The 25,331-nt window shown below is 34.6% G+C and overlaps 1 protein-coding gene across 1 annotated transcript; it reads left to right on the forward strand.

Annotated features, from left to right (window-relative positions):
* The first annotated feature begins 1,967 nt into the window (after positions 1–1,967).
* On the forward strand, positions 1,968–24,181 carry ube2e2 (ubiquitin-conjugating enzyme E2E 2). The gene is made up of 6 exons (XM_059568531.1): positions 1,968–2,142; positions 5,345–5,527; positions 12,488–12,538; positions 21,526–21,658; positions 22,192–22,339; positions 23,639–24,181. Exons 2-6 carry the CDS (start codon positions 5,352–5,354, stop codon positions 23,734–23,736), a joined length of 606 nt encoding a protein of 201 aa, XP_059424514.1. The 5' UTR covers positions 1,968–2,142; positions 5,345–5,351; the 3' UTR covers positions 23,737–24,181.
* The last annotated feature ends 1,150 nt before the right edge of the window (positions 24,182–25,331 follow it).

The raw sequence follows: 25,331 nt of genomic DNA on the forward strand, positions 1-25,331 counted from the left end.
TCCAGGCATTTGAAATTGATTTACTCTCAGTACAGCAAAATGAATCCTAGCTATTGAAGCTTACCGAGAGAAAATTGCAGACATTTGCTGAATTTTACTCAAAGGCTATCAGATCAAGATTGTTTTTTATTTATTTATTTTTTACAGGTTTTTCATAGTAGAGTCCAAAACAGTGGTCAGTTTTTTATTTTATTCAAACATTATGACTCAAAATTGTAATGTACATACCATTCAGTCTCATCCCTATTTGTTTTCAGCTTTCACTTGAGCTTGTAAACCCTGCAAAGACTAAAGAGACTTAAACACCACCAGTGAAATGAAATGGACAGATTAAGAGACATAAAACAAGAGACAGGAATGAAAATGTGTTAGTGATCAGTATTTTTCATAGTAAATCCTCATCATTAGTGAAATTACACCCCACAGCATTCAGCCTAATGGAGAAATTTAATTGCAGACATATCCTAGACTTGTTTTCAGACCAAGATATAATTGGAAAAATAGATTAATAATACAATGAACCCTCTAAATCAACCCCTAATTTATTTATTTATTTTAATGGAACATTTTAAATAAATTATAATGTATAGTTGTTGCTGTTTAGAATACTTAAATGTGACAAAATAATAAATAAAAATATTAAAGATAAAAAGGCACAAAGTGTAATGTTGTCCTGTTACCATTATCGTGGAAACTATATTTATTATATGTATTTATATATAAATATAGCATAAATTATTTTCAAATATCAAATTACATTAAATATTTTTATTATTTTCTTATATTTAATATTTATTATAATATAGTAACATTAGTAATGCATTATATTTATGTACTTTTCTAAAACAATTAATAAAAATATTATCTAAGTGTATATCGCCTTTATATGAAAACTATATTTATATTTAAATATAAATTATATTTATATATAAAATTATTTTTCTTTTTTTATATTTAATATTTATTTTAATACTAGAAAAATTATTAATATATAATATTTACTAATTAATTTTAAGTAAAACCATAGTAAATTAAAATGAGATCTCCTTCAAACTGTATACAATAGATTTGTTTATTTTCTGGTTAATATCAAGTTAGTGTTGTTTTACTACTGTAACTAATATTTTGGTGGAAATTACCATAGTACACTTTTGTCAAAATTCAAGATTTGATTTTTTTACAGTTTCATTAAGATAATTAGGACCTTTATGCCTCGTCTTTATTAGGGGTATATTATTACATGTGACCCTGGAGCACAAAAGCAGTCTAAAGTCACTGGGGTATATCTGTATCAATAGCCAACAATACATTGTTGTATACAGTACATACATATACAATACATATAGATTTTTTTTAGAACTTAATTTTTGATTAATAATATGCAATGCTAACATCTTCATTTTGACAAAGGAAGTTGTGGCCTAATGGTTAGAGAGTCGGACTTGCAATCGAAGGGTTGTGAGTTAAAGTCTCGAGCCGGCAGGAATTGTGGGTGGGGGGAGTGCATGTACAGTTCTCTCTCTACCTTCAATACCACGACTTAGGTGCCCTTGAGCAAGGCACTGAACCCCCAACTGCTCCCCGGGCGCTGCAGCATAAATGGCTGCCAGGTGTGTGTTCACAGTGTGTGTGTGTGTGTGTGTTCACTGCTCTGTGTGTGTGCACTTCGGATGGGTTAAATGCAGAGCACTAATTCTGAGTATGGGTCACCATACTTGGCTGAATGTCACGTCACTTTCACAAGTTTAAACGCGATTTTCTCAATATTGCACCCTCAAAGATTCCAGATTTTCACTCAGTTGTATCTCAGACAAGTATTGTCCGATCCTAACGATCTTAATTTCAGAAAAACGACCCATATGACTGGTTTTGTGGTCACATGTGTGAGGAAACGTTGCAACAAACCTGAAACCATAGAACAAATCGACGCTCGCGCACTTAGGCGAGCGCGCCGCGCGTGCACGACCGAGGCGGGAGCGCGCGCAGAGGCGGTCCGGCTGCTTCAGTTTCTGTAATCGGTTTTTTTCTGCAACCTTCAGTTAAATAGCGACGAGACGAGAACGAGCGGACGGCCCGACTCCGACTACACGGTATCATCCAGGAAAAGCGAACCGGGACTCCACATCGAGGGCCGCTCGCCAGGTAAATACCCTCGCGTGAAAAAGTCGTTAAATGTCCCGCGAAAGTGCTTGTTTTTGCCCCTCAGTGTGCGGGGATGTGCGGGACCAGCCTTCTCCTTTGTGCCGAGCCAGTCGCTCATCGTGGTCATCAGGGGCGAATCATCGCGTGGTTTTCCCTGCGTTGGGAGAATATCGCGGCGGAAGCTCGATGGGGCTCGACGGTCACGTTTGTTCGGCATATTTAGTGCGGGATCCCGAAGCGCTCGCGGCCTCCCGCATAAACAGACGCTCCTCAATCGCGCGCACGCAGCTGCAGGGTTTCTGCGTCTGACAGCCAGGTGCTTTTATGATTTCCTACAATGCCCTTCACGCTGTAGTATACACTAGATATTTCCTGCCAGGCAGCACCTCTGTGTGCTTCAGATGGAGAAAACCCTCGATATTGTGGTGACACCGTTTTGGGGTGTTCTGTTGACTGCATTTGTATCATTCTGTGTTCAAATATAGGCTACACTCCTAAAGCTGGTATCCTTATTACTCATTCACTACACTAAAATAGTGCCTTTATAGTGAATGTGTACTTAGGGAATCAAATATTCCCTAAAAAGGTGCATAATTTGGTACCTTTATCGGTGCAGATTTTGTCCTATAGAAGAATGATGCATATTATGCTCAAAGTTAATTTTGTGGACCTAAAATAGTGCATTATGTACTGTTGTGTTATCGGTTTGCATTACTGGATTATTTGTTTAAATCAAAAATGTAAAAATACACCCCTGAATAGGTATTTTATGCATGCATGATATCCTATGTATACTGTATATGTATAAAAGGTGTACACACACACACCTGTTTTTTGTTTTTTGTAGATATATTTGTGTGTGTGCGTGTATAGAGAGAGAGAGAGTGTGTGAAACATAAAAAAAAAGGAATGAGACCTCTTGCTCAGTGGTAGAGCATTGCAGCAGCTTAAAAGCTTGTGGGTTCGATTCCCAGGGAACACATGTGAGGTAAAAAAATGTTAGCCTGAATGCACTGTAAGTAAAGCGTTTGCTAAATGCCTCCATTTAAATGCATACATCTCTACAACCAAGGTTTTAATGGTATGTGGGTCATTATTTTGCTTTACAGTGTGTATATTAAAGGGCTGCATTGGTTTTCTTGCACAACGGTCAAGTTTGTGTGGGCCATGAGCAGTTTAGCCTTTTAATTTCAGTCCAGATCTCAAGCATTAAGATACATTACCTCTGAATGAGTGAACGAGGGACTAAAGGTCGCTAAACAGAACCCGAGACTCACACATTAATGTGATTTATCAGTGACTGGAATGAAGCATGATCTATTTGAAGCAGGACCGTAAACTTACAGTATTGTGTCTTAAAAAAAACGAAGCACACCGACTGCATTTGGACTTGGAGCCGTTAACTCACTGGTGCATGTGCGCTGCAATTGAAATGTTTTATGACTGATTTCCTATATTATCACAAAACGAGTTGACCCGTAAAATCCGCTCTCTGAAGTGTTAATACCTTCCTGTTGGTGTATCTGTGATCATTTACGACTTGGATATGAAAAAGAGGTGACCTAATGCAGACTTGGGCAACTTTAAAGCAAGGTCTCTTCTCAGTATGCATTGGTGCTCTCTCAACATAATGCATCTTTTATCTTGGTTTAAATGCTGAGCTGAGAGCACCGGTTCCATAGGTATTTATTAGCTAGACTCATGTGGCTTTTAAAGCCTGTGATCAGAGGGTTTTCCTCGCCGCCGCATCTCCTGTTACATCAGAAAGAAATTCTGCTTGTCTTTGAGGAGAGCAGCAGCACCCTCGCAGATCAGATAAACGTATAAATCATGATTTGACGGTGATCAAACGTCTGGGAGAAATTCTAGAGTATTACTTCATTTCAGTCTATTTCCTGTGACCATACAGGAAATGCCTGCTTGAAAGTCCTCCTGATTGAAAAGTGGGGCCACGTTATGATGATGAACGCCTTAATCTAGCTAAAAGGATGCAAGTCCGCATATAATGGTGTTCGTAAGACCTTCAACTTCATAATTAGACATGCAAAATTAAAATTCAATGAGAAAAAACATGATTTAATCCATTGGGAATTGTGAAAAGTGGCTGATTCGTATGATGCAGAATGAACGTGACAGTTGCATAGAAATGCTTCATATTATTGTTCTTGGAATAATGTGTGCAATAAGACCAGAGATGTGCATTAAAGTAAATGGGGTAAATTTTTATCACTTGTTGACTTGATCCATAAAACAAAAAACTTAAATCTAAATCTTTTACACCAAAAACAAATCGGTTCATTCTTTAAGCAATTTAGTTTTTTGGGGATTATAGGTTATACTGTATATCATATGCATAGAAATTATAATTAGATGAGGTTATGTATAGTTATACTATGTGTTATACGCTCCATATGTGTTATTTTTGGAGGAAAATTCATGCACGTAAGCATGGGTTTATAAGTCTGAAATTTTTTTTGCATACGAAAATATTTATTTTGTGTGTACACACACTTTGGGATTAAATCTAGGCAAAGTTTTATATAAAACACCCCAGAATTATGAATTCAAAAAGTTAATTCATCCTAAAGATGTGTGTACATGCACAGAAGGCAGATTTTGCATATGCACAAAATGTCACTTATAAAACCATGCAAATGTACATGCATTCCCACGACTTCCCCCAAAATTTCCATATAAAAATATAATTGGTTTTACAAAAGCATTTGCATTTTTTGCATACACATACCTTTAGGTTGCAATCTAACCTAAGCAATGTTTTATACGCGGGGCCCCAGAAATGTTCTTTCTAAATTGTTTGTAAAACTACCATTGCATAAAGGGTTGCACTGAAATGAACGTGACATGTTTTTATGGATGATTTAAACCGAAATTTGTTGTTTTTGTTCATACTTTAGGAAATAAGTCTTTGTGAGATTTTGAGAAATAAAAGCTGTTGCATGCAATCCTAGAAATGCTGTTGGTTAATAACAGCTCAATGTTCAGACCAAAAATTGTTCTCTGTAAAGTAAAAAACCTCTTGTTGAAAGTTAATCCGATTCCTCTGGCTTCTATTCCAGTTAGAAATCACCGTTTTATTCGTCTTAATTCAGCGCAGCTGGAATCAAAACAACTAGTGACTTCATACCCCAGTGACTTCATCAGTCTGCTAATGTAATTGTGTGTGAATCCTGTTGTTTTTCAGGGCCAAGATGTCTAGTGAGGTGCAGAGACCAGATGATAGCCCCAGCACAAGCGGAGGGAGTTCAGACATCGAGCAGCGGGAGACAGCACCTCCTCAGCAGGAGCGTGATCTGGTTGCACCCAAGAAGAAGGAGACCAAGATCTCCAGTAAAACCGCGGCCAAACTCTCCACCAGTGCCAAGAGGTAACGTTCTGGCTGTTTGCTTTTTAACAAATCCACTTTAATGGTGCACAAATTGGTATTTTGGACGTTATTGGAAATGTATTGACACTAATGTCTTGTTGACGCTTTGATGAAGCTGACTGGATTTGAATTGAGATTCACCCAGCAGAACCAAAATAGTTTTTCACACACAAATAAGCAATTGAAATTAATCCTTAACTATATGTAATGTATTAAGGGGGGTTTCCCTACAGTGGTTTGGGCTGTAGGATTGCCCACGTACTAAAGAAAGGTTATCAGCACGATGGTATAAAACCGTACATTTCTAGTCTATTACCACCCAATGCCATTTAAACCAATGACGGAAATAAGCGCGGTTACAATTGGTAAATATGTAGGAGAGCATTGCTATTAAGTGACTATATTGTATTGCAATAGGTAGCTTTTCAGAGTAAATATTGAATCAAGATTAGTAAGGCCATAATTAATAATTTTGATGGTTTAATAACAATATTTTGTTATGGTTGCACTTGAATTGGTTACAAAATAGATGAAGGATGAAAGAGGGGGAGAAAAAAGAGGGAGATAAGGCAGAGCCCAGAGAAGAGCGCTCCAGAAAAGAGAAAGGGGTAGAGCAACCGTTACAATCTTCTTTTATCCCTTCCTTGACCATGTGACAAAAACCCAAATGTGAGACAATCAAACTGACCAATCAGCAGATTACACTTCACCCACTGTGTGACCATTAGCAGACCACCGATGCATACACATGTAACTCCAAATGGCCCTTTTGGGACAGGAAAACAGAAGTCTTTGATCATTTTGACCATACAACATTATTAACGTGAGCCAGGATTTAATGTTTTGTTAATGGTTTTGTTCCTTTTTTCTAAGTCGCTATGGATTAAACCCTTGTTGTTGTTTTTATTTAATATAAAAGCATCTGCTAACTGAATAAATGTCATTTAATATAATTTATAAATAATGGTGACTCTTGACATGACATTAAGCAGCAAAAATTAAGATTGAAGGTCCAACAATATCTACATTACTAAGATGATTCCATATTAAGTTAGTTTGGTTTTGTCCCTCTTGTGTCACACAACCTGTCCATCTCGGCATTGCTATAATTTGGCTAATTTCTATCAAGGGATGGATGAATTTGTGCTAGATTACCTGCTGATTTGATTCAACGCCATAGCTTTTGTTAGTTGTTTTTTGTCCTTTTTAATAGTTGACAAGTTTATGTATTTTACTCGCCTAACAATGGATGATTTATATGGTTAGTCTTCCCTGTTCGAAAATAAAAATGTTATTGAATTGTGCTGGTTTAAGTTCTTTTGGGAAGTTCTGTTACTCTGCAAACAGTCAACCCTGAATTTACTTTAGGCTGTCCATCCAAAGCAAACTTAAAAAACATAGATGATAGAGGTTTTTAAATTGCTCTTTTATACCATTTCATCTTGTTTCTTGCAATGAAAATGCCCAGGGAATCTGGCATGGCATTAAAGTACAAGCCAACCAACCCTGTTAAAAAAGACAAGATGCACTGGTCTGTGTTATAAGAAAATCCCCTTTGCAGACATGTAAAAACCTCTCAGTGTCAAAGCTTTCAACTTGCAAACTAAATATAGGTTTGCATGCTTTAACACCGGAGGGATCTGTGCAGTCGCTCTGAAGGATGAATGAACGCTACATTTGTTTGCAGATGAGTGGAGCACGCTGAAGTTTGCTTCACTGCATTTCTGTTATTCTACATGCTGTATCACAATCATTCTGTGAACAGGCCTCGCTGGCAACGCTGTAGTTTCTCTGAAGGCCTGACTGCAGTACGATGGCATTATGCAATCAGTTGAGCAAAGCTTTGCCTGGGACACAGTGCTTTTTATAAGCATCCTGTTCCGTCTGCTTTCCAGTGCATATCAACAACCCAACTAGAGATGTTCGGTTCATTTTCCCGACTCACAACTAGGGTTGGGAATCGTTAGAAAATTTCAGATTCCGATTCCATTCAAATCATTTAAACAACTATTTAAAAAAATAAAAATTGTTGCAAGGAAAAATGCACAATACTCAACTCTCAGTCCTCAATACTCTTTATTACAACCCGAATTCCGGAAAAGTTGGGACGTTTTTTAAATTTTAATCAAATGAAAACTAAAAGACTTTCAAATCACATGAGCCAATATTTTATTCACAATAGAACATAGATCACATAGCAAATGTTTAAACTGAGAAAGTTTACAATTTTATGCACAAAATGAGCTCATTTCAATTTTGATTTCTGCTACAGGTCTCAAAATAGTTGGGACGGGGCATGTTTACCATGGTGTAGCATCTCCTTTTCTTTTCAAAACAGTTTGAAGACGTCTGGGCATTGAGGCTATGAGTTGCTGGAGTTTTGCTGTTGGAATTTGGTCCCATTCTTGCCTTACATAGATTTCCAGCTGCTGAAGAGTTCGTGGTCGTCTTTGACGTATTTTTCGTTTAATGATGCGCCAAATGTTCTCTATAGGTGAAAGATCTGGACTGCAGGCAGGCCAGGTTAGCACCCGGACTCTTCTACGACGAAGCCATGCTGTTGTTATAGCTGCAGTATGTGGTTTTGCATTGTCCTGCTGAAATAAACAAGGCCTTCCCTGAAATAGACGTTGTTTGGAGGGAAGCATATGTTGCTCTAAAACCTTTATATACCTTTCAGCATTCACAGAGCCTTCCAAAACATGCAAGCTGCCCATACCGTATGCACTTATGCACCCCCATACCATCAGAGATGCTGGCTTTTGAACTGAACGCTGATAACATGCTGGAAGGTCTCCCTCCTCTTTAGCCCGGAGGACACGGCGTCCGTGATTTCCAACAAGAATGTCAAATTTGGACTCGTCTGACCATAAAACACTATTCCACTTTGAAATAGTCCATTTTAAATGAACCTTGGCCCACAGGACACGACGGCGCTTCTGGACCATGTTCACATATGGCTTCCTTTTTGCATGATAGAGCTTTAGTTGGCATCTGCTGATGGCACGGCGGATTGTGTTTACCGACAGTGGTTTCTGAAAGTATTCCTGGGCCCATTTAGTAATGTCATTGACACAATCATGCCGATGAGTGATGCAGTGTCGTCTGAGAGCCCGAAGACCATGGGCATCCAATAAAGGTCTCCGGCCTTGTCCCTTACGCACAGAGATTTCTCCAGTTTCTCTGAATCTTTTGATGATGTTATGCACTGTAGATGATGAGATTTGCAAAGCCTTTGCAATTTGACGTTGAGGAACATTGTTTTTAAAGTTTTCCACAATTTTTTTACGCAGTCTTTCACAGATTGGAGAGCCTCTGCCCATCTTTACTTCTGAGAGACTCTGCTTCTCTAAGACAAAGCTTTTATAGCTAATCATGTTACAGACCTGATATCAATTAACTTAATTAATCACTAGATGTTCTCCCAGCTGAATCTTTTCAAAACTGCTTGCTTTTTTAGCCATTTGTTGCCCCCGTGCCAACTTTTTTGAGACCTGTAGCAGGCATTAAATTTTAAATGAGCTAATTAAGTGGATAAAAGTGTAAAATTTCTCAGTTTAAACATTTGCTACGTTATCTATGTTCTATTGTGAATAAAATATTGGCTCATGTGATTTGAAATTCCTTTAGTTTTCATTTTATTAAAATTTACTGTGACGTTGGGACGTTATTTAACGTCCCAACTTTTCTGGAATTCGGGTTGTAGTTACTGTCACCTTGACACACTGTTTTCCTAATTAATGTTGTTCGGTTGCTTTGACACAATCTTTTAAGCGCTATATTAATAAAGGTGACTTGACTTAAAGGTGACTTAATTTAAAGGTTGGCAATGTCAAAATTCAACATATATTACAGTATACAAATTTTCAGGTTCTGCTTCCAGTTTCATTTAAATGAACTATTATTATGTTTTTCACTATTTTACCTTCATTGAATGCAGTGTTGCTGGAAGCTAGTAAGTAATGTTGAGTAATGCTAGTCCATCAATCAGCATGTGCTTCAAAGTTGCTGTTTTTTTACACTATCAATATCATTTTGCTTTTCAAGCAGGAATAAGATGGTTGGCCAAATAGTCCCTTGAGGACTGAGACACTTGTTAATTTCCCTAAATTAATCAACTATAATCGGTTATACTTCTAACCATGTATACACACGCTCTCCATAAAGCCCCTATTTTACAAATAATAATGCAGTCAGGAGATGGTTTGATGCAATGAGTGGTTTCCACATTTTTTTACATTTTAAAATGCATGAATATAAGTGAGCGAGTGTGCATACAGTCGTGGAAAACGTGTTCGAACTTCAGCAGTTAAAGACGGAAAAGTCTGAAGAAAGTCAGTGCATCACTGGAAACAATGTGCTCAGTAATCAGAGGCAGCACCTTTTTTTTTACTTTCGGTTAACGGTTAATATGAGCATCCCGAAATAGGCCGATCTAGGATGAGGATGGTTTTTGTCTGTGCTTGATGTTACACAATTCGAGAACCATCAGGGTTTAGACGTCAACATCGAAAGTGTTTGTTCATGAAAGAAAACGGCTTTGATGTTTTGGGCCTCCAAATGAAAACAATTAGCTTGTGCATTTTACCTAGAAACTGATTCGGCTAAATAATCGTGGTCTGTTTGTTAAAGTAATAGTAAACCCAAAACTGAGAATTATTCACTTACAGTACCCTCATGTCGTTCCAAATCCAAACTCACATGCTGTTGTTTTTTCTGTGAAAAGGGGAGTCTTTATGCAATTAAGGATGCTAACGTTTGCTAATTCTTTGGAAGACATAATGAACAATGTTAAAAACAATTACAGTTTTCAGATTATGCCATACATTCAGATTTTATCCAGAACATACAAATAATTTGTATACTATACTATTGTTATTATTATTTTAAAAAACATTAAAATTTACTTTTTATAGCTTTATATTACAATACATAATTTGTTTATTTTGCAAAAATTATAATTAGTATTTATTAAACAATTTGCATACATTATATCAGTTTTATTTAACTCTAATAATGCTAAGAAAATGATAATTATTATGAAAGAAAAATTAAAATTGTTATTTTGTAAGTTATTAATAAAATATTATTTTTTACTAATATTATATAAAATATTTTATATAAGTAGGTGTACTACAGTTACAATTGATATTTATGCATGAACAGCAATTACTTTTATGTCATAAAAATCAATTTATCTTCTGAACAGCTTACTCTTACTGTTGCTTTTCAGTGATTTAGTGCGGCTTAAACAGCCACAAATAGCGACCCACTACTCAAGGTTGATGTTTTGATGATGTATGGTTTCCTGTTGTACCCGACTGTCGAAGGAAACATGTTTAAATAACAGGCTTGATGGTCGCAGTTACTGTGTGTGTGAGTCACTTTGCTTGAAAATGGAAAAAACGCTTGAATCCATATCCGCTTTGACCTCTGAGATAACAACAGGTATTGCTCGCAGAAGATGCCAGGGATGTTCAGACTTGAAGTGCAGTGACAGATAAATAAATATACGTTTTGAAAATGGTGAAATCTATTAGATCACCTACTCACTGAAAAGCTACATTTAAATGCATTTTAAAAATGTGTTACAGGAAATTGCGATGTTCAGTTTGACAGCTATGAATGAGAAACATGACTGGTTTATCCTGCTTGGTGTGAGGCATTTCTTTAAAATCAATTTCATACAATGATTTTTTTTTCAGTCATTATGCAATTATAGATGGTAATGATTGTTAATTCTGAGGAAGAATGAACAATCATAAAAAAAACTCCGTATGTGTAGCATTCCAATTATGGAATAAATTTAGATTACAATTTATTTACAAATAAAGTGCCTTCAGTTACAAAACAATAAAAATACAGTTCATTTATAATATTATTATTATAGATAGATAGAATCCAGTTCTTGTTTACCATAATAACTATAAGTCTACTTATATAACATTACGACTATAAGTCGCACCTGAGTATAAGTCGCATCAGTCCAAATATACGTCATGACGGGGAAAAAACATATAAGTCGAACTGGACTATAAGTCTCTTTTATTTAGAACCAAGAAAAAACATTACCGTCTACAGCCACAAGAGGGCGCTCTATGTTTTCAGTGTAGACTACAGGAGCACTGAGCAGCATAGAGCGCCCTCTCGCGGCTGTAGACGGTAATGTTTTCTTTCGGTTCATTTCTCTCGGTTCATGTCAAATTAATTTTGATAAATAAGTCGCACCTGACTATAAGTCGCAGGACCAGCCAAAAAAATTGCGACTTATAGTCCGGAAAATACGATAATAATTATTTTCCTCTTATTATTTATTTATTTATTTATTTATTATTGATGCTTTATTTAAAATTATTTTATTTAATAATAAATAATCCTCATCGTTTGTAATTTGCTTAAGTTTCAGCTAAATAAATGTAAGTTATTATAATAAAAATGCTTCCATTTTTATTATTATTATTATTAGATAATATTAAATTACTGTAATATTAAACTGTTATTGTTCATAATAATAATAATAATTATTATTATTATTATTATTATTATTGATACTTTATTCATAAAAAAAATCATTCATCATTTGTAAGTTGCTTAAGAGTCTGCTAAATAAATGTAAATGATTGTAATAAAATGCTTTTAATGTAATTATTTTATTGTGTGTGTGTAATACATATATACGTGTGTGTGTGTGTGTGTGTGTGTGTGTGTGTGTATGTAATTGTCACTTACATAAATAACCAACCTGAGTGTGTACAGAATAATATTTAAGTATTCAGCCATATTTAACATCTGCATGTACTTTTCTTTTTAAATTAAAATTTTAATTAAATTTATGCATTTAGCAGACGCTTTTATCCAAAGCGACTTAGAGTACATTCAGGCTATCAATTTTTACTTATCATGTGTTTTAAATGAACAATCTCTGCTGAATTAATAAATCAATACTTTGTTGTGTTGCAGGATTCAGAAGGAGCTTGCAGAAATCACACTTGACCCTCCACCGAACTGCAGGTAAGCGTCTGCGGTTTATAATCGTGCTGCTCTTTGTGTTGGCCTCCGCCGGGGAGAGAGAGAGAGATAATGGGCGAGAGAGGATAATGGTTATTGTGTGTTGATGAGGCTGTCAGGCGGGCGAGTGAGAAAAGGGATGAGTGGCTCCCCGGGGCCCAGTGAGGAAAACCAGACCTTAATAAAGCACATAACTGGAACTGACCTAGTCACTGATTGCCCTCATGTTTGTATGAGGAGAATAATTACCCACTAGCCCTTGCGTTTAGATGCATTTCAGAGCGATCCTGACCGTCACGTGAGGGAGATGGGATAATATGGTTGTATAACCACTATGTGTTTGTGGGTGAATATTTATATATATATATATATATATATATATATATATATATATATATATATATATATATATATATATATGTAATATTTAATTTTTTTATTTTAAACATTTATCTGTATTCCTAATCCCATATTTTAAACAGGTTATAACAGTTATATAATGAAATACATCCACAGGCAGTTATAATTTGTTTGGTGTCATTAATTTAGTTATTTTTACTTTAATAATAATTATTATTATTATTGGTGTCATTTAATAATTTATATTTATGTTTTAGTTATAATAAGTGTGTGTGTATATATATATATATATATATATATATATATATATATATATTATATTAATCTATTTTATGTATTTTTGTTTATTATTTTAATAATAAAAAAAGCTTTTTTTATTTTTTTTAAACGTCTGTATTTCCAACCCCCTTTTTTAACTGATGATTATTATTATAATTATTATTATATTGACATTTATACATCCACAGGCAGTTGTTTCTTAAGTTGTGTGGCATGTCATCATTTAAGTTATTTCCTACTCTTATTGTTGTAATATTTACTCAACCATTGATAAAAGAGACTGCCCACTATCCATAGGCAGCTGTTAGTAGATTTCTTTACCAGTTTTATCATCTGTGGTCTGTAATAGCGCATCATTCATGATTTGAGCACAAACTCCGTGTGAGTTTCACTCCGAAGTGCCACTGTATCTATTTAGATTATCCAACGATATCCACGTCTTAAAGATAATATCAGCTCTTTCAGAATAAATCAACATCTGTAACTGGAGACCACTGATAAAGTTGTCATATTCTGCGTTATCACATTCATAGCTCAGAGCAAACCTGCTGAAATCTTCACTTTTAGGAATTAAAGTGACAGTGAGGGATGTTCTTACAGATCATATCTCATATCATGGTTTCTTTTCATCCTCTAACTTCATTCATACCTGTGAAATGTGTCCCTTCTGCCAGACGAATGAATCACCAGATGCCAACGTAATAATAAATCACGTTTGATTGATTTGATTTGATTTATCACGACATGCATTTACTCTGTGTTTTTCAGCAATACTAACTAACAATCACTATTTAGCAGTCAGACGTTATGTACAAGAAGCTACAAAAGACACAGACGCGAGTGGAATGCACAAAACATGAAGTAAGTTAATTTTTACGTAAATATAAGGGGCGATATATTGCGTCACCAAAAATGATGGAGGTCATGTACATATATTGCATGATAAGTCGATATATGGATTATTGCGACAGGCCTAATCTCTCCATCACAGATGCACATACAGTTTGCACAGTTTGTTTAAAATAACATTTTTGGAAGTGCCAACAGAGGCGTTTTTAACATAAGAATTAATTTTAAATGATTATTCATGAATTAGTTTGTAACTCCTAGCATGAGTTTTGGTTTATAGCACCCACACCTGCATCATCATCATCTCTATCTGATCTCTGTGAGATGCTTGCATCAGCAGCTGATGGGAACGTCAGCTCTCGTTCCTCTCATTACTGCTGGCTGCTGATTAGCATTAGGAGTCATTTTTCACCTCCTGACCATTAGCTGAGGACGGGAGGATATATGCATATTCATGAGGGGGAATGATCTTGATCATGTGTGTCGAAGGCCTCATCTTAGCCCCGAGATAAAAGCTGATGCACACAATTCACATTGCTGAAACATGGTGTTTCTCCTAATGGCCAGGCAAGGCATGAAGCGGCTTGAATTTTTTTTTTTTTTCAAAAAAAAAAAAAAAAAAGTATTCCCTCCGGTCCACTACTGTGTTATTTCATCAACACTTCGTGGCTTATGCACACTAGCTTGCTTTATTTACGTTAGTTACATGCATTTACATGTTAAGTGTTACTGTATGTTTTGTTTATTGCCATGACATTTACACGTAATAATAATAATAAATTTATTGTCTTGTTAAGGCTAATTGTAAAAATATTAGTTTTGTTTTGTACTTTTATTCATTTGTAGTTAAATAATAATAATAGTTGTTGTCGTTGCTATTATTATTATTACTACTACTACTGTTACTATTATAAAATATTCAAAATAAAGCTAGTATCATTAATATTATTATTTATTATTAATAATAATACATTAATTCATATTATTTAATGATAATAATATGTTTATTATTATGTATTAACTCAACTAATTTTTCTCTTTGCTAGTGATATTTATGTTGATTTGATTATTAGCTGTTGTGGACTTTAGCTGAAGGATGTCAAAAACATTTGAAAAGAATCAAAATGATAAAATGAGATAATTTTAGTCTGACACTTATGTAACACAATAAAAATCAGTGCCTGAAACATAACGGGGGCTGTAGTTGAAGAAAGACGCAGCTATGAATTAGTTATGAAGTGTTTTCAGACATGTCGGCAGGCTCTGATTATTTAGCCTGGTGTGGAAATCTGGAGTCGTTTTCAATGTTTTGAGGCTTGAAGGCAGGAAACGTTTGGGACGTCCTGCTGCGCTGCTCGCTGGGATCATGTTTTAACACACGATCAGACGGGAAGGAGGATCTGGCTCTGATCGTCAGTGCACCACACTTAAAATCTCACATTAGCTAGCTGTTTACTGAAGTGTTCTCCAAACGCCGCGTGTTCTGGATGTGTTTGTTTATTGAACACACCAACTATCATCAAGCCTTAAAGCCCAAGTGTGTCGTATTTATTTATTTATTTTTACTTTAAAACATTTTCTCCTGTCCTAGATTTATATGCAAATAGTCAATTATTTAAAATCTAAATGAAACCGTAATTATTTTCTAATAACAAAATTAGCATGTGAAACATCAAGAAGGTTGTGCCAAGTTTACTGTCCTGCTCCGGTTTAAGCATTAATCTAAAGATTAATCTAAAGAAAGATGATGATTGATTCATTGATTGTTTGATTGATTTTATTTTCATTTATTTTTTGGTGTGTGTGTGTGTGTGTGTGTCATCAATTATTTGTAATAAATATTTATTAATTAAATTCATTTTTTTTATTTTAATGTATTTATTCATAATATTTACATGTCCACTAATTTATTTTTCATTATTATTCCTTTATGAAATTATTTTTAAGCACCATTAATATGTTTTGTATATTTATTTTCTTTACTTATCTTTCATTTTTATTTATTTCTTCATACATTTTATTTAATTGTAATATTTATTTATGGATGATGTTTGCCATGTTGTTGTGCTAGGTTTGCTGTCTCTCTCAGGTTTAAAGCATTCACCTCAGAAAAGGTATTTTTCATGTGACAAAAAGCAGAAAGAGGATGAATTCGCTTCAATTTCACGATGCATGTCCGTTAGCATATTCTTATATTTAAAGCATTTAAATTCAGGGAGAATTAGAGGCAATTTGCTCCATGGCTTTGTGTGTCTTATGCTTCTGAAGTAGTATCATACATGCACACTGTGCAAAGCCTGTTTATTATTATTATTATAATTATCTGTGATGCATTATTCATAGACAGCCTAAGGCTAGCTGACTGTTCGCCCGCCTTCAAGGGATTTTATTTCAATATGTAGCATAACTCTTAAATTCTCCAAGTTTAATATTGACCTCCTGGCAGTTTGAATAGATTTGCGTGGAAATCAGATTACATGAACAATCGAAGCGCTAAAAAGGGTCTATCATGGTACTTTTGTGCAACAGAATTCGGCAGCCAGGCAGAATAGACACTTTGAACTGATGTGGAAATATTGTAATAGGATATTCACTTGGGCCCTGATCGAGCAAATATTTCCCTCTCAAGCGCTCGTTTCGGAACTAATTGCTTGCGTATTTGACTGGGAGATGAGCTATTGGACGGTATCGTATTAAAAGAAGCTGTATCATCAGAGAAAGCACAGACAGACTCGACTCGGCTGCCGTAGCCGTAATTGCTAGCAGGGTATTTCACGGTCAGAGGAAGAGAAGATTGCTTCATTAAATTCCTGTTCTGATAACCACTGCAGCACTGCATAATAGACCATATTAACTGAATGAATACACAATTACAGAAGAGTACTGCGCAGAAATGCTGAACTCAGTCTCTTTGGATAGAGATGCTGATTATATAAACCATTTAAAGCAAATGTTCAATGACAAAAAAAAAACATTTCCTTAACCTCATGTTGCTCCAATCCAGCATACAACTAGTGCACTATATTTCAAGTTTTGTGCAAGGAAAAGACTAGAGATGCACCAAATCTTTAGCTGCTAATGGTTTCTGTCCGTTTTTGAAAATAGATCTAAAATATGAAGAGAAACCGTCAAAAGGCAGAGTAAATAAAGTAAAATAAATCGATCAATACAGTAAAATCAAGTACTAATATAAATCAAATAAATTAAGTTAAATAAGTCAATAAATCAGTCAAGTAGAATAAATCACATCAAATATCAATCATTAAAGTTAAATCAATCAAATGAAACGTACAAAGTTAAATAAATCAATAAATGAATCGAGTAAAATCAATAAATCAGTCAGGTAAAATAAATCAATATGTAGAGTGAAATAAATCAATACATAGACAAATTAAAATAAATCAACCATTAAATAAATATGAATGCACGTCAAATTTGGCCAGATCTGATGAAAGAAATTTGACATGCTTTGAAAAGCAGCTTGAATGTGAAGTTAAATAATTTGTAATTAAACACTGCCTGATATCTTGCAGGAAAAATCTGGCATTTGTAGTAGATAAGATGCTGTTTTAACACTCAAAACAACATATAGTTGTGTGTGCATTTTCCAAGTTACTTTTATAGGTTACTAGCTGATAAAAACAAGAATGAAAAACTACAAAAATTGATTTATTTTTTTTTATGCCAAACACTTGGTTTTTATGTCTTGTGTCTCTTAAACTTGACTGATGTCAGTGGTGCCTTATCATTGAGATTGAAGAACTACAGAAGTGGGTAAAAAGAAAAAACAACACGTACATTTTGATCTATTCGTCGCACAAAGCTGTAGAATGGATCCAGAAATCTTGCAAACAAAACCATTTTTACGATCTCTCAGGTGTGCACTAAACTGCATTGTCCATCGTCATCGACTAGCGTTAACAAGGGTCCTATTTAATAATGTTTCATTGGTCATTGATTAAACCTGTCCGAGCTGGTTTTATAGTTGATTATGTCTGCGCCTTCAGCTTGTGTTTAATCCTGCTCTGACCTTCTGGCTGAATGTGTGTTTGCTAATTAGTTTTGCACATTGTCAGATCGCTCAACCTTGCCTGTAGCACACACATTAATAATCACATTGTTTCACATTGTATTTTCTTATTGCAGTAATTAGATGTTCAGTAAGGCAGGGGGACAAAAGCAAATAGAGAATGACAATATGTGGGTTGTTGTCACAGACGATTTAACTTTAGGGTATGGAGATTTCTTCCCAAACTGGTAGGCATATGTTTTCTACATTTATTAATGCGTTGATTTGAATGGAAATGAATTTGTGTGGTTGAACCCCTGATGTCACATGGATTATTTTACTGATCTCCTTGCCATGTTTCTGGATGTTGATTGTGTTACGTACGTTGCTGTCTATGAGAGGGTCAAAGATCTCTCTGAATGCATCCAAAATATCTTAATTTATGAACGAACAAAGGTCTTACGGGTTTGAAATGACATGAGGGTGAGTAATCAATGACAAAATTTACATTTTGGGGTGGAGTAAACCTTTAATTGATGTACACGGTTTACTTGAATTCTCCCATTAGAGTTTTTAAGAGCCAAAGGTACAGAGGCTTCAGACTAATTTCCATTCGGACATCATTAAATCACGTTTCTGTGTCGTAGCTGACTGTAATCTTTTTCAAAAAAGCACAATGGCTATTTCAGATGAAACTGCGTGATTGCTGATTGATTTTTATACATACAAAGACCGTGTTTGTAATTGTTTTGGAATCATTGAAACATGAAAAACTGATTCACAGAAATGAATCAACTGTAAAGCTGTTTTGCAAGTTTAGTCTATTGACTCTTCAGGTAGAGTTCACTTCAAAAATTGTCATCATTTACTGTTGTTTGAGTTGCAAAATATCTTTTCTTCTTTTTTGGCAGAAGAGGGTCATACAGGTTTGGAATGAGGGCACATAAATGATGACAGCAAATGATTTGAATGGGTGAATAATAAGCACATTAAAGTCATTGTGATAAAACCATCTCACCTTTCACTCGACCGCAGCACAGAGCACCTGTACTTGAGTGTTTTCATGTTCTTCATCTGGATCTCTGACCATCTGCCGTGAGCCAGAACATCAAACTTTAAGAGCTTTTAGTGGACTGCTTGTCCAGTTCCCCACGAGGAGACGCGAGCTGTGTCTGCAGGAATAAGGAGGTTGTGGTTTGGTGTTGTTCTCGGTCTGTGTTTGGGAAAAGAGCAGCGATGGTCTGTTGGCTCGAGCGGATGTGAGATCTCGGCAGAATGGTTTTGGCAGTGGATGTGTTTGGCAAGGTAAGCGATGGCTGTCCTCGTTTGTCAGGTGTGATTTTGAGACGGTCTGCACAAGAATGAGCGCTTCTCCTACTGTTGCCTCGAGCTCGTAGTATTTCAGCAGTGTACATTTAAAATAATGTGTTTATATATATAATTTTTTTTTTTTTTTTTTTTACTAGCTGCAACTATCAAAAATATTGAGCACTGAGATGCTGGTTACTTAAAAAAAAATAAAAATAAAAATTAAGCATCTGACCTTTAATAACACCATGAGTGGTATATTCTGCTTTTCTAATGTTAATGATTCTATCATTTCCCACAAGGCCAGTGGGACTCTTTAGAGCTCTACAGTCATTAAACCTCATCTGCTATTTCTGTCTCTGTGAGTCGACCATTACTCATTTGCATTTCTGCATTTAGCAAATAGTTAATTTTGTAAGTCATCTTTACTTTTAATATACTGCTGTTCGTGTAGCAGGGGTTGTATCACATATAAATGTAAGTGCAATGTGTTTTATTAATTTTTTGGTTTGAATAGTAAGCTGAAAGCTCAATAACCAGGTTGGTTAACAGCGCTGGTGATGGTTGGTTGTTAGCATGCACCCAAAGATCTTTGCCCGTCTCATCCGAACAGAGGTTTTGACCACTGGCACCTGCCGGCAGTTAATTGTCACGTCATTGAAAGCAAATGGGCATTTACAGGAAATGACCCGCTCACAAGAAGAACCATAAACTGTTGTTTGAAGCATGCTTCAGGGTGTGTGTCATTCAGACTTATTAGTGTATTCTTATTGTTCATGAGCTATTAGTGATTTGAAGTATTCAACTTCTGTGCTTTTGGGTCAGTTTCAGAATTTGGTCAGAAAGCATCCGCCTAGAACTGAAACCGGTCTAATGATTTCTAAATATGCCTGACAAGATATTTTTAATATATTGTTAAACTGAATTACATTTTATTTTTTTTCTGTCATGGTAAAAAAAAATTAATTACTATTTCATTTTTTGTTTTTAATTTTATATATATATATATATATATTACAGCTGATGTTGAATAAAAATTAACAAATGAATAAGCATTATGAGAAAAAGAGCCACGAGACAGACTACCATCCACAACACACGTATTTCTCAAGTGTGTCCAGTCCCCAGATCTAGGTTTGTTTGTTATTATGGGCTGGATCTGCTCCCGGTCTGTTTGTCTGGCACAGATACAGCAGTCGAACGAGTCGTGAATCTTCAGTATGACACGTATCACAAACCAGCTGGAAGATGTGCTCTGAAGGCTCAGCCGTCTGGTTTCGGCACAATTTACACTTCTTTTATGTATTAATAATGTCACCGTCAGACGGAGGAATAGTCTAGAGTTTAAAAAAAACTAGAAATTGTTTCTTCGATTTTTAAGTGTTTCTTAGTGATCTTAATCACACTAAAATGTTTGAAGTATCTAGATTTACTTTAAAATGGTCACTCATTCATCATTTTTTGGGCCCTGTGAAATCAATAAAAAATTTTCCCAAATTAATTGTTTTCCATTTTAATTTTAATTTTTTTTCTGTTTACATTTTTCTAGACTCCATTTTAAGGATTCAATTAAATGTTAATCAAAAAGCATGTCTAATTAATTTAAATTGTGAAACTTACACAATTTAACAGCAATTTATTAAAAGTTTAACAAAAATTACATTTAATGCCCTATTAAAAAAAATTTATGTATGTATTTTTTAACAATTCTTTTCAGAATTTGAATTTTTTTTATTTGAATTTTATGGTAAAAAAAAATTTGGGGGGGAAAATATTACCTTAAAATAATGTTAATGCTACTTTTATTAGTAGTAGCAGTAGTAGTACTATCATTACATTAAGTAATATATTTCTGTCATAGTTTCTTTAAGTTAAACCAAAGTTGTATTCTGAAAAAAAACTGTTGGGCATTGCATTCACTTCATGTGTGTAGTAAACAAAACTCCACATTTGTGCCATTGTGCATTGTATCTTGAGGTGGTTGATGGCAATATCCAAGTCTACTAACTTCCAAAGATGATCAGTGGAGAGCGAGAGCATCTGGTTTTCAGTGATTGGTCTACTTTAACATGAGGCCAGTGCTGATGTGTCTGCAGAGTCGTGTTTCTTCTTGGTGTCTGACTCCTGATTTAATGATGGTTTACCCTGTTTAACTTCTCAAATCTCTTCTCTGTTCCACTAACAGCGCCGGTCCCAAAGGAGACAACATCTATGAATGGAGGTCAACTATTTTAGGACCACCGGGCTCTGTGTATGAAGGAGGGGTCTTTTTCCTTGACATTGCATTTACACCCGACTACCCTTTTAAACCACCCAAGGTAAGAGCAGAGACATGTCTGTGGCATACAAGAGTATGCATTCAACTTTCAGAAAAATCTGTCAGTGCCTTAAGGGCCATTTTATTTAGTCGTGTGTCTCTGTCGTTGTCCTTTAACACCCCTTCCAGTGTGTCTCTAAAGCCCATGTAAAGCAGGACGTTCATTTAGAAATGTCCTGGATTCGTGCTGTTGTTCATTTGATTAAAAAAGAGTTTGTTCAGACAATGCAACACGCATAAAATTAGCAATTTGCATGGCACACGCACTCATCTCTAAACTCTAAATTTTCTAAACGTTTATATAGTTGTAGTTGTTTTAGTACTTTCCCTTTTAAACTAATGTTTTCTTGGTAACTGACCAAAAAAACAAACAAATAGAAACTATTAAATATAATATTTGGTCTTTCTTTTTCAGTGGTTGAACTATAATAACCCTAGCTTGCGTTTAGCATGCACGCTCTAATATATGGTGCACTGGTATTGTAACGAATTCAGTCCTCTCAGCCTTCCACTGACTGTCTTGTTCCTTCCCAGGTGACGTTTCGTACGAGGATCTATCACTGTAACATCAACAGTCAGGGTGTGATCTGTCTGGACATCCTGAAGGACAACTGGAGCCCGGCGCTCACCATCTCGAAGGTGCTGCTGTCCATCTGCTCTCTCCTCACAGACTGTAACCCAGGTGAGACTTCTTCTGATCACCTAACACACAGGCATCATTCATGTGTGTAACACAAATGGTGCGGGACGAGTTCCATACTAAATTTCATATTTAACATGGGGTTAAGGCTGTATATAATAAGTGAAATGAAACTGAATCATGTTATGGCTTAGTGTAAATTGCAAAGGCTGCAATTTAATTAAATAATGCACAGTGTGTTTTTAAACCAGTTGTTGTCCAGCTCCCTGCCGTTTTCTGCCTAAATGAAGACAGCTGTACATAATATTGTAATTTTACAGTCGTACTATAAAATATTATATCAATAAAATATTATTTATTTTACAAAAAAAATATATATATTCTCCTTATATGTCTCCTTTTAATTATTATTATTATTGTATTATATTACTACATACAATATTAAACAAAATGAAAAATATTACATAACACAAAATATTGTAATTTTACTATAAAATAAATATAAAAAAATATTTGATTAGTATTGCAAGTTTACAGTTGTACTATAAAACATTATATCAATAAAATATTAATTTATTTTACAGAAAAAATATAATATTTTATGTAATGTCTTAGTTTTTTATTATTATTGCATTATTATACTATTACTACATACAAAATGAAAAATATAACACAAAAATTTAAATTTTACTATAAAATAAAAATAAATAAAAAAAATAATAATTGCAATTTTACAGTTGTATTAAAATATTATATCAATGAAATATAATTATTTATTTTACAGAAATAAAAACAATATTTTATGTAGTCATAACACAGAACATTGTAATTTTAGTATAAAATATAAAAAAGATATGATAATGTATTATTGATGTAATTATGTAATCATAATAATTTATTTAAAATATTGTCCCTACTAAATAAGTCTTAATATTACAAAATAAAAAAATGTAGGTATTAATAAACTAATAATAATAGCAATATAAAACTATAATATTTTTGTTATATAATAAAATAATACGGTTTGTGATTCTATAATATTCATAATTTATTATTAATCTTTCTTGAATATACAGTAAAATATTGTGTAGTGTAATATTTTTTTTTTAGTAGTCTTAATAATAATAATAATATAAATAATAATTATTATAAATAATTATGAAAGAATAATAATTATTATTTATTAATAAGAAACAGAAAAACATTTTTTTCTCAAACTGTGCAGCTGTAGTTAGTTCTGTGTTCAGATTATTAACCACAAGTATGCGCAGTAGTTTATCCCATAAGCAGCAGATGAAATGTGTCTTTATTATCGTGCTGACGACGCTCTTGTGTCCGCAGCGGATCCTCTGGTCGGGAGCATCGCCACACAGTACTTGACCAACAGAACAGAACATGACAGAATAGCTAAACAGTGGACGAAGAGATACGCCACATAAAGCATGGCTCCCGTCTTCGACTCAAACACACACTATACCCCCCTCAGCCCTGCTGTGCCTCTACCTCTCTCTCCCCGTCTGCTGAAGCACACTCACCAAGTGCAACAATAGATCTGGCCCTTCTTCCTTCCACCTTCCTGTAGACCTTTCTGTGAAGAAACTCTCCTTTGTTGACTTGAAAGCTTCTTTTTATACAAAGAGTAGATTGGGACTTTATTTTCCAATTATCTGAATGTTTGAATTACCTAAGGAGAAAAAGAATATTATTGTTATTATTGTCCTTCAACTGTATGTATGTTCTTTCTTTTTAAGTGGCATCAGGAACAAATACAGCTTCTGAACTCCTTTGTTTTTCTCATCACTGTGTTGTGCATCTCTTTTTTTTTTCTCCTCTCTCTCTCTCTCTCTCTTTGATAGAAGTCAGTAAGATTTCCATGCATGTAACCGGATGAACCTTCGCATCCTTTTCAAATCCAAATTCGGTCGTTTTGTTTGTATGTATTTTTTAAAGTCATGGCAGCCACTTGATGATAGGCTTGCTTGTGAATTAAAGATAAAACCATGTGTACATATTGCTACATGCCACCTCTGGTCAGAATGGACTGTTGTGCACTTGCTTCATGAAAAACAGCATTAATAAACACTGTGGCTGAATTGTCATTTCTTGTATGTAACGCTGTATGTTCAGTGCATGTGTTTTTCTCTCGAGTTACGCTTGACTTCCTGTGCATCTGTTACAGGTGCTTTAAACATCAGTCACACTTAATTGCACAATGTTTATTCTTTATTAAAAATTAGGACATGTTTATCATTACTGGCTAATAACTGCATCTGATTTGGCTTATCGGAAGTGTTTCCAAATTTGACAGCCTTGTCAGCAGATGCACAGCAACTCATGTTTGGAAAAAAACGTAAATATTGTGTAAAATAACTTTTATTTAAAGTCAGCAGTTCTTATTATAATTCATATATCAGGCTTTATTTGCCCTGCTCTGTGGATATTAGCATCAGCCAAAACCCATATAGGTTAAGAACTAATCATTCATTTTTAAAAATTGTCCACTTTTGTTTGGATTGTATGCTACATGCTGGTTTACATCTATATTTCACAAATGCAGGGATACAAAAAAAACAGCTAGTGTTATCTCTTACACTTCAACTTGTTTTATCTAATAAATGTGTCATGCAAGAGTTCTGGTTATATACGGTAAAAATATTAAAACAGGCGTCAGATCCAGTTCTGCAACCACTAAGCAACAGCGTTTTACACATTCTACTAAATCACGTTTGGTTTATTTTTATGTGGATATATGCAGATTTTTGATTGACTATTGTCACGTGTTTCACTAAGTTTGCTCATTTTTGAGTAAACATTTTTGGACATTTGCAAAGCAGAGAACATGTAGAAGTTTCTTTTATTGTTGTTGTTGTACAGTAAAATCTTGCTTTTGTAATTAATTTTTATTTTGTACAAATTTAATAATTTGCAATCAAACATTATTGTTTTTTTTTTATTCAAAAATATGACAAGACAAAGAAAGTATCAGAACAAACGACAACAACAATAAAAACAGATAGACAGATAGAAAGAAAAT

The sequence above is a fragment of the Carassius carassius genome, chromosome 15 (genome assembly GCF_963082965.1).
Source record: "Carassius carassius chromosome 15, fCarCar2.1, whole genome shotgun sequence".
Taxonomy (NCBI): domain Eukaryota; kingdom Metazoa; phylum Chordata; class Actinopteri; order Cypriniformes; family Cyprinidae; genus Carassius; species Carassius carassius.

Bases quoted from the DNA above. Each gene is read 5' to 3' on its own strand.
- ube2e2 (XM_059568531.1), top strand. From the start codon at position 5,352: ATGTCTAGTGAGGTGCAGAGACCAGATGATAGCCCCAGCACAAGCGGA. The intron at 5,528-12,487 runs GTAACGTTCTGG...GTTGTGTTGCAG, and splicing joins CTCTCCACCAGTGCCAAGAG to GATTCAGAAGGAGCTTGCAG. The intron at 21,659-22,191 runs GTAAGAGCAGAG...GTTCCTTCCCAG, and splicing joins ACCCTTTTAAACCACCCAAG to GTGACGTTTCGTACGAGGAT.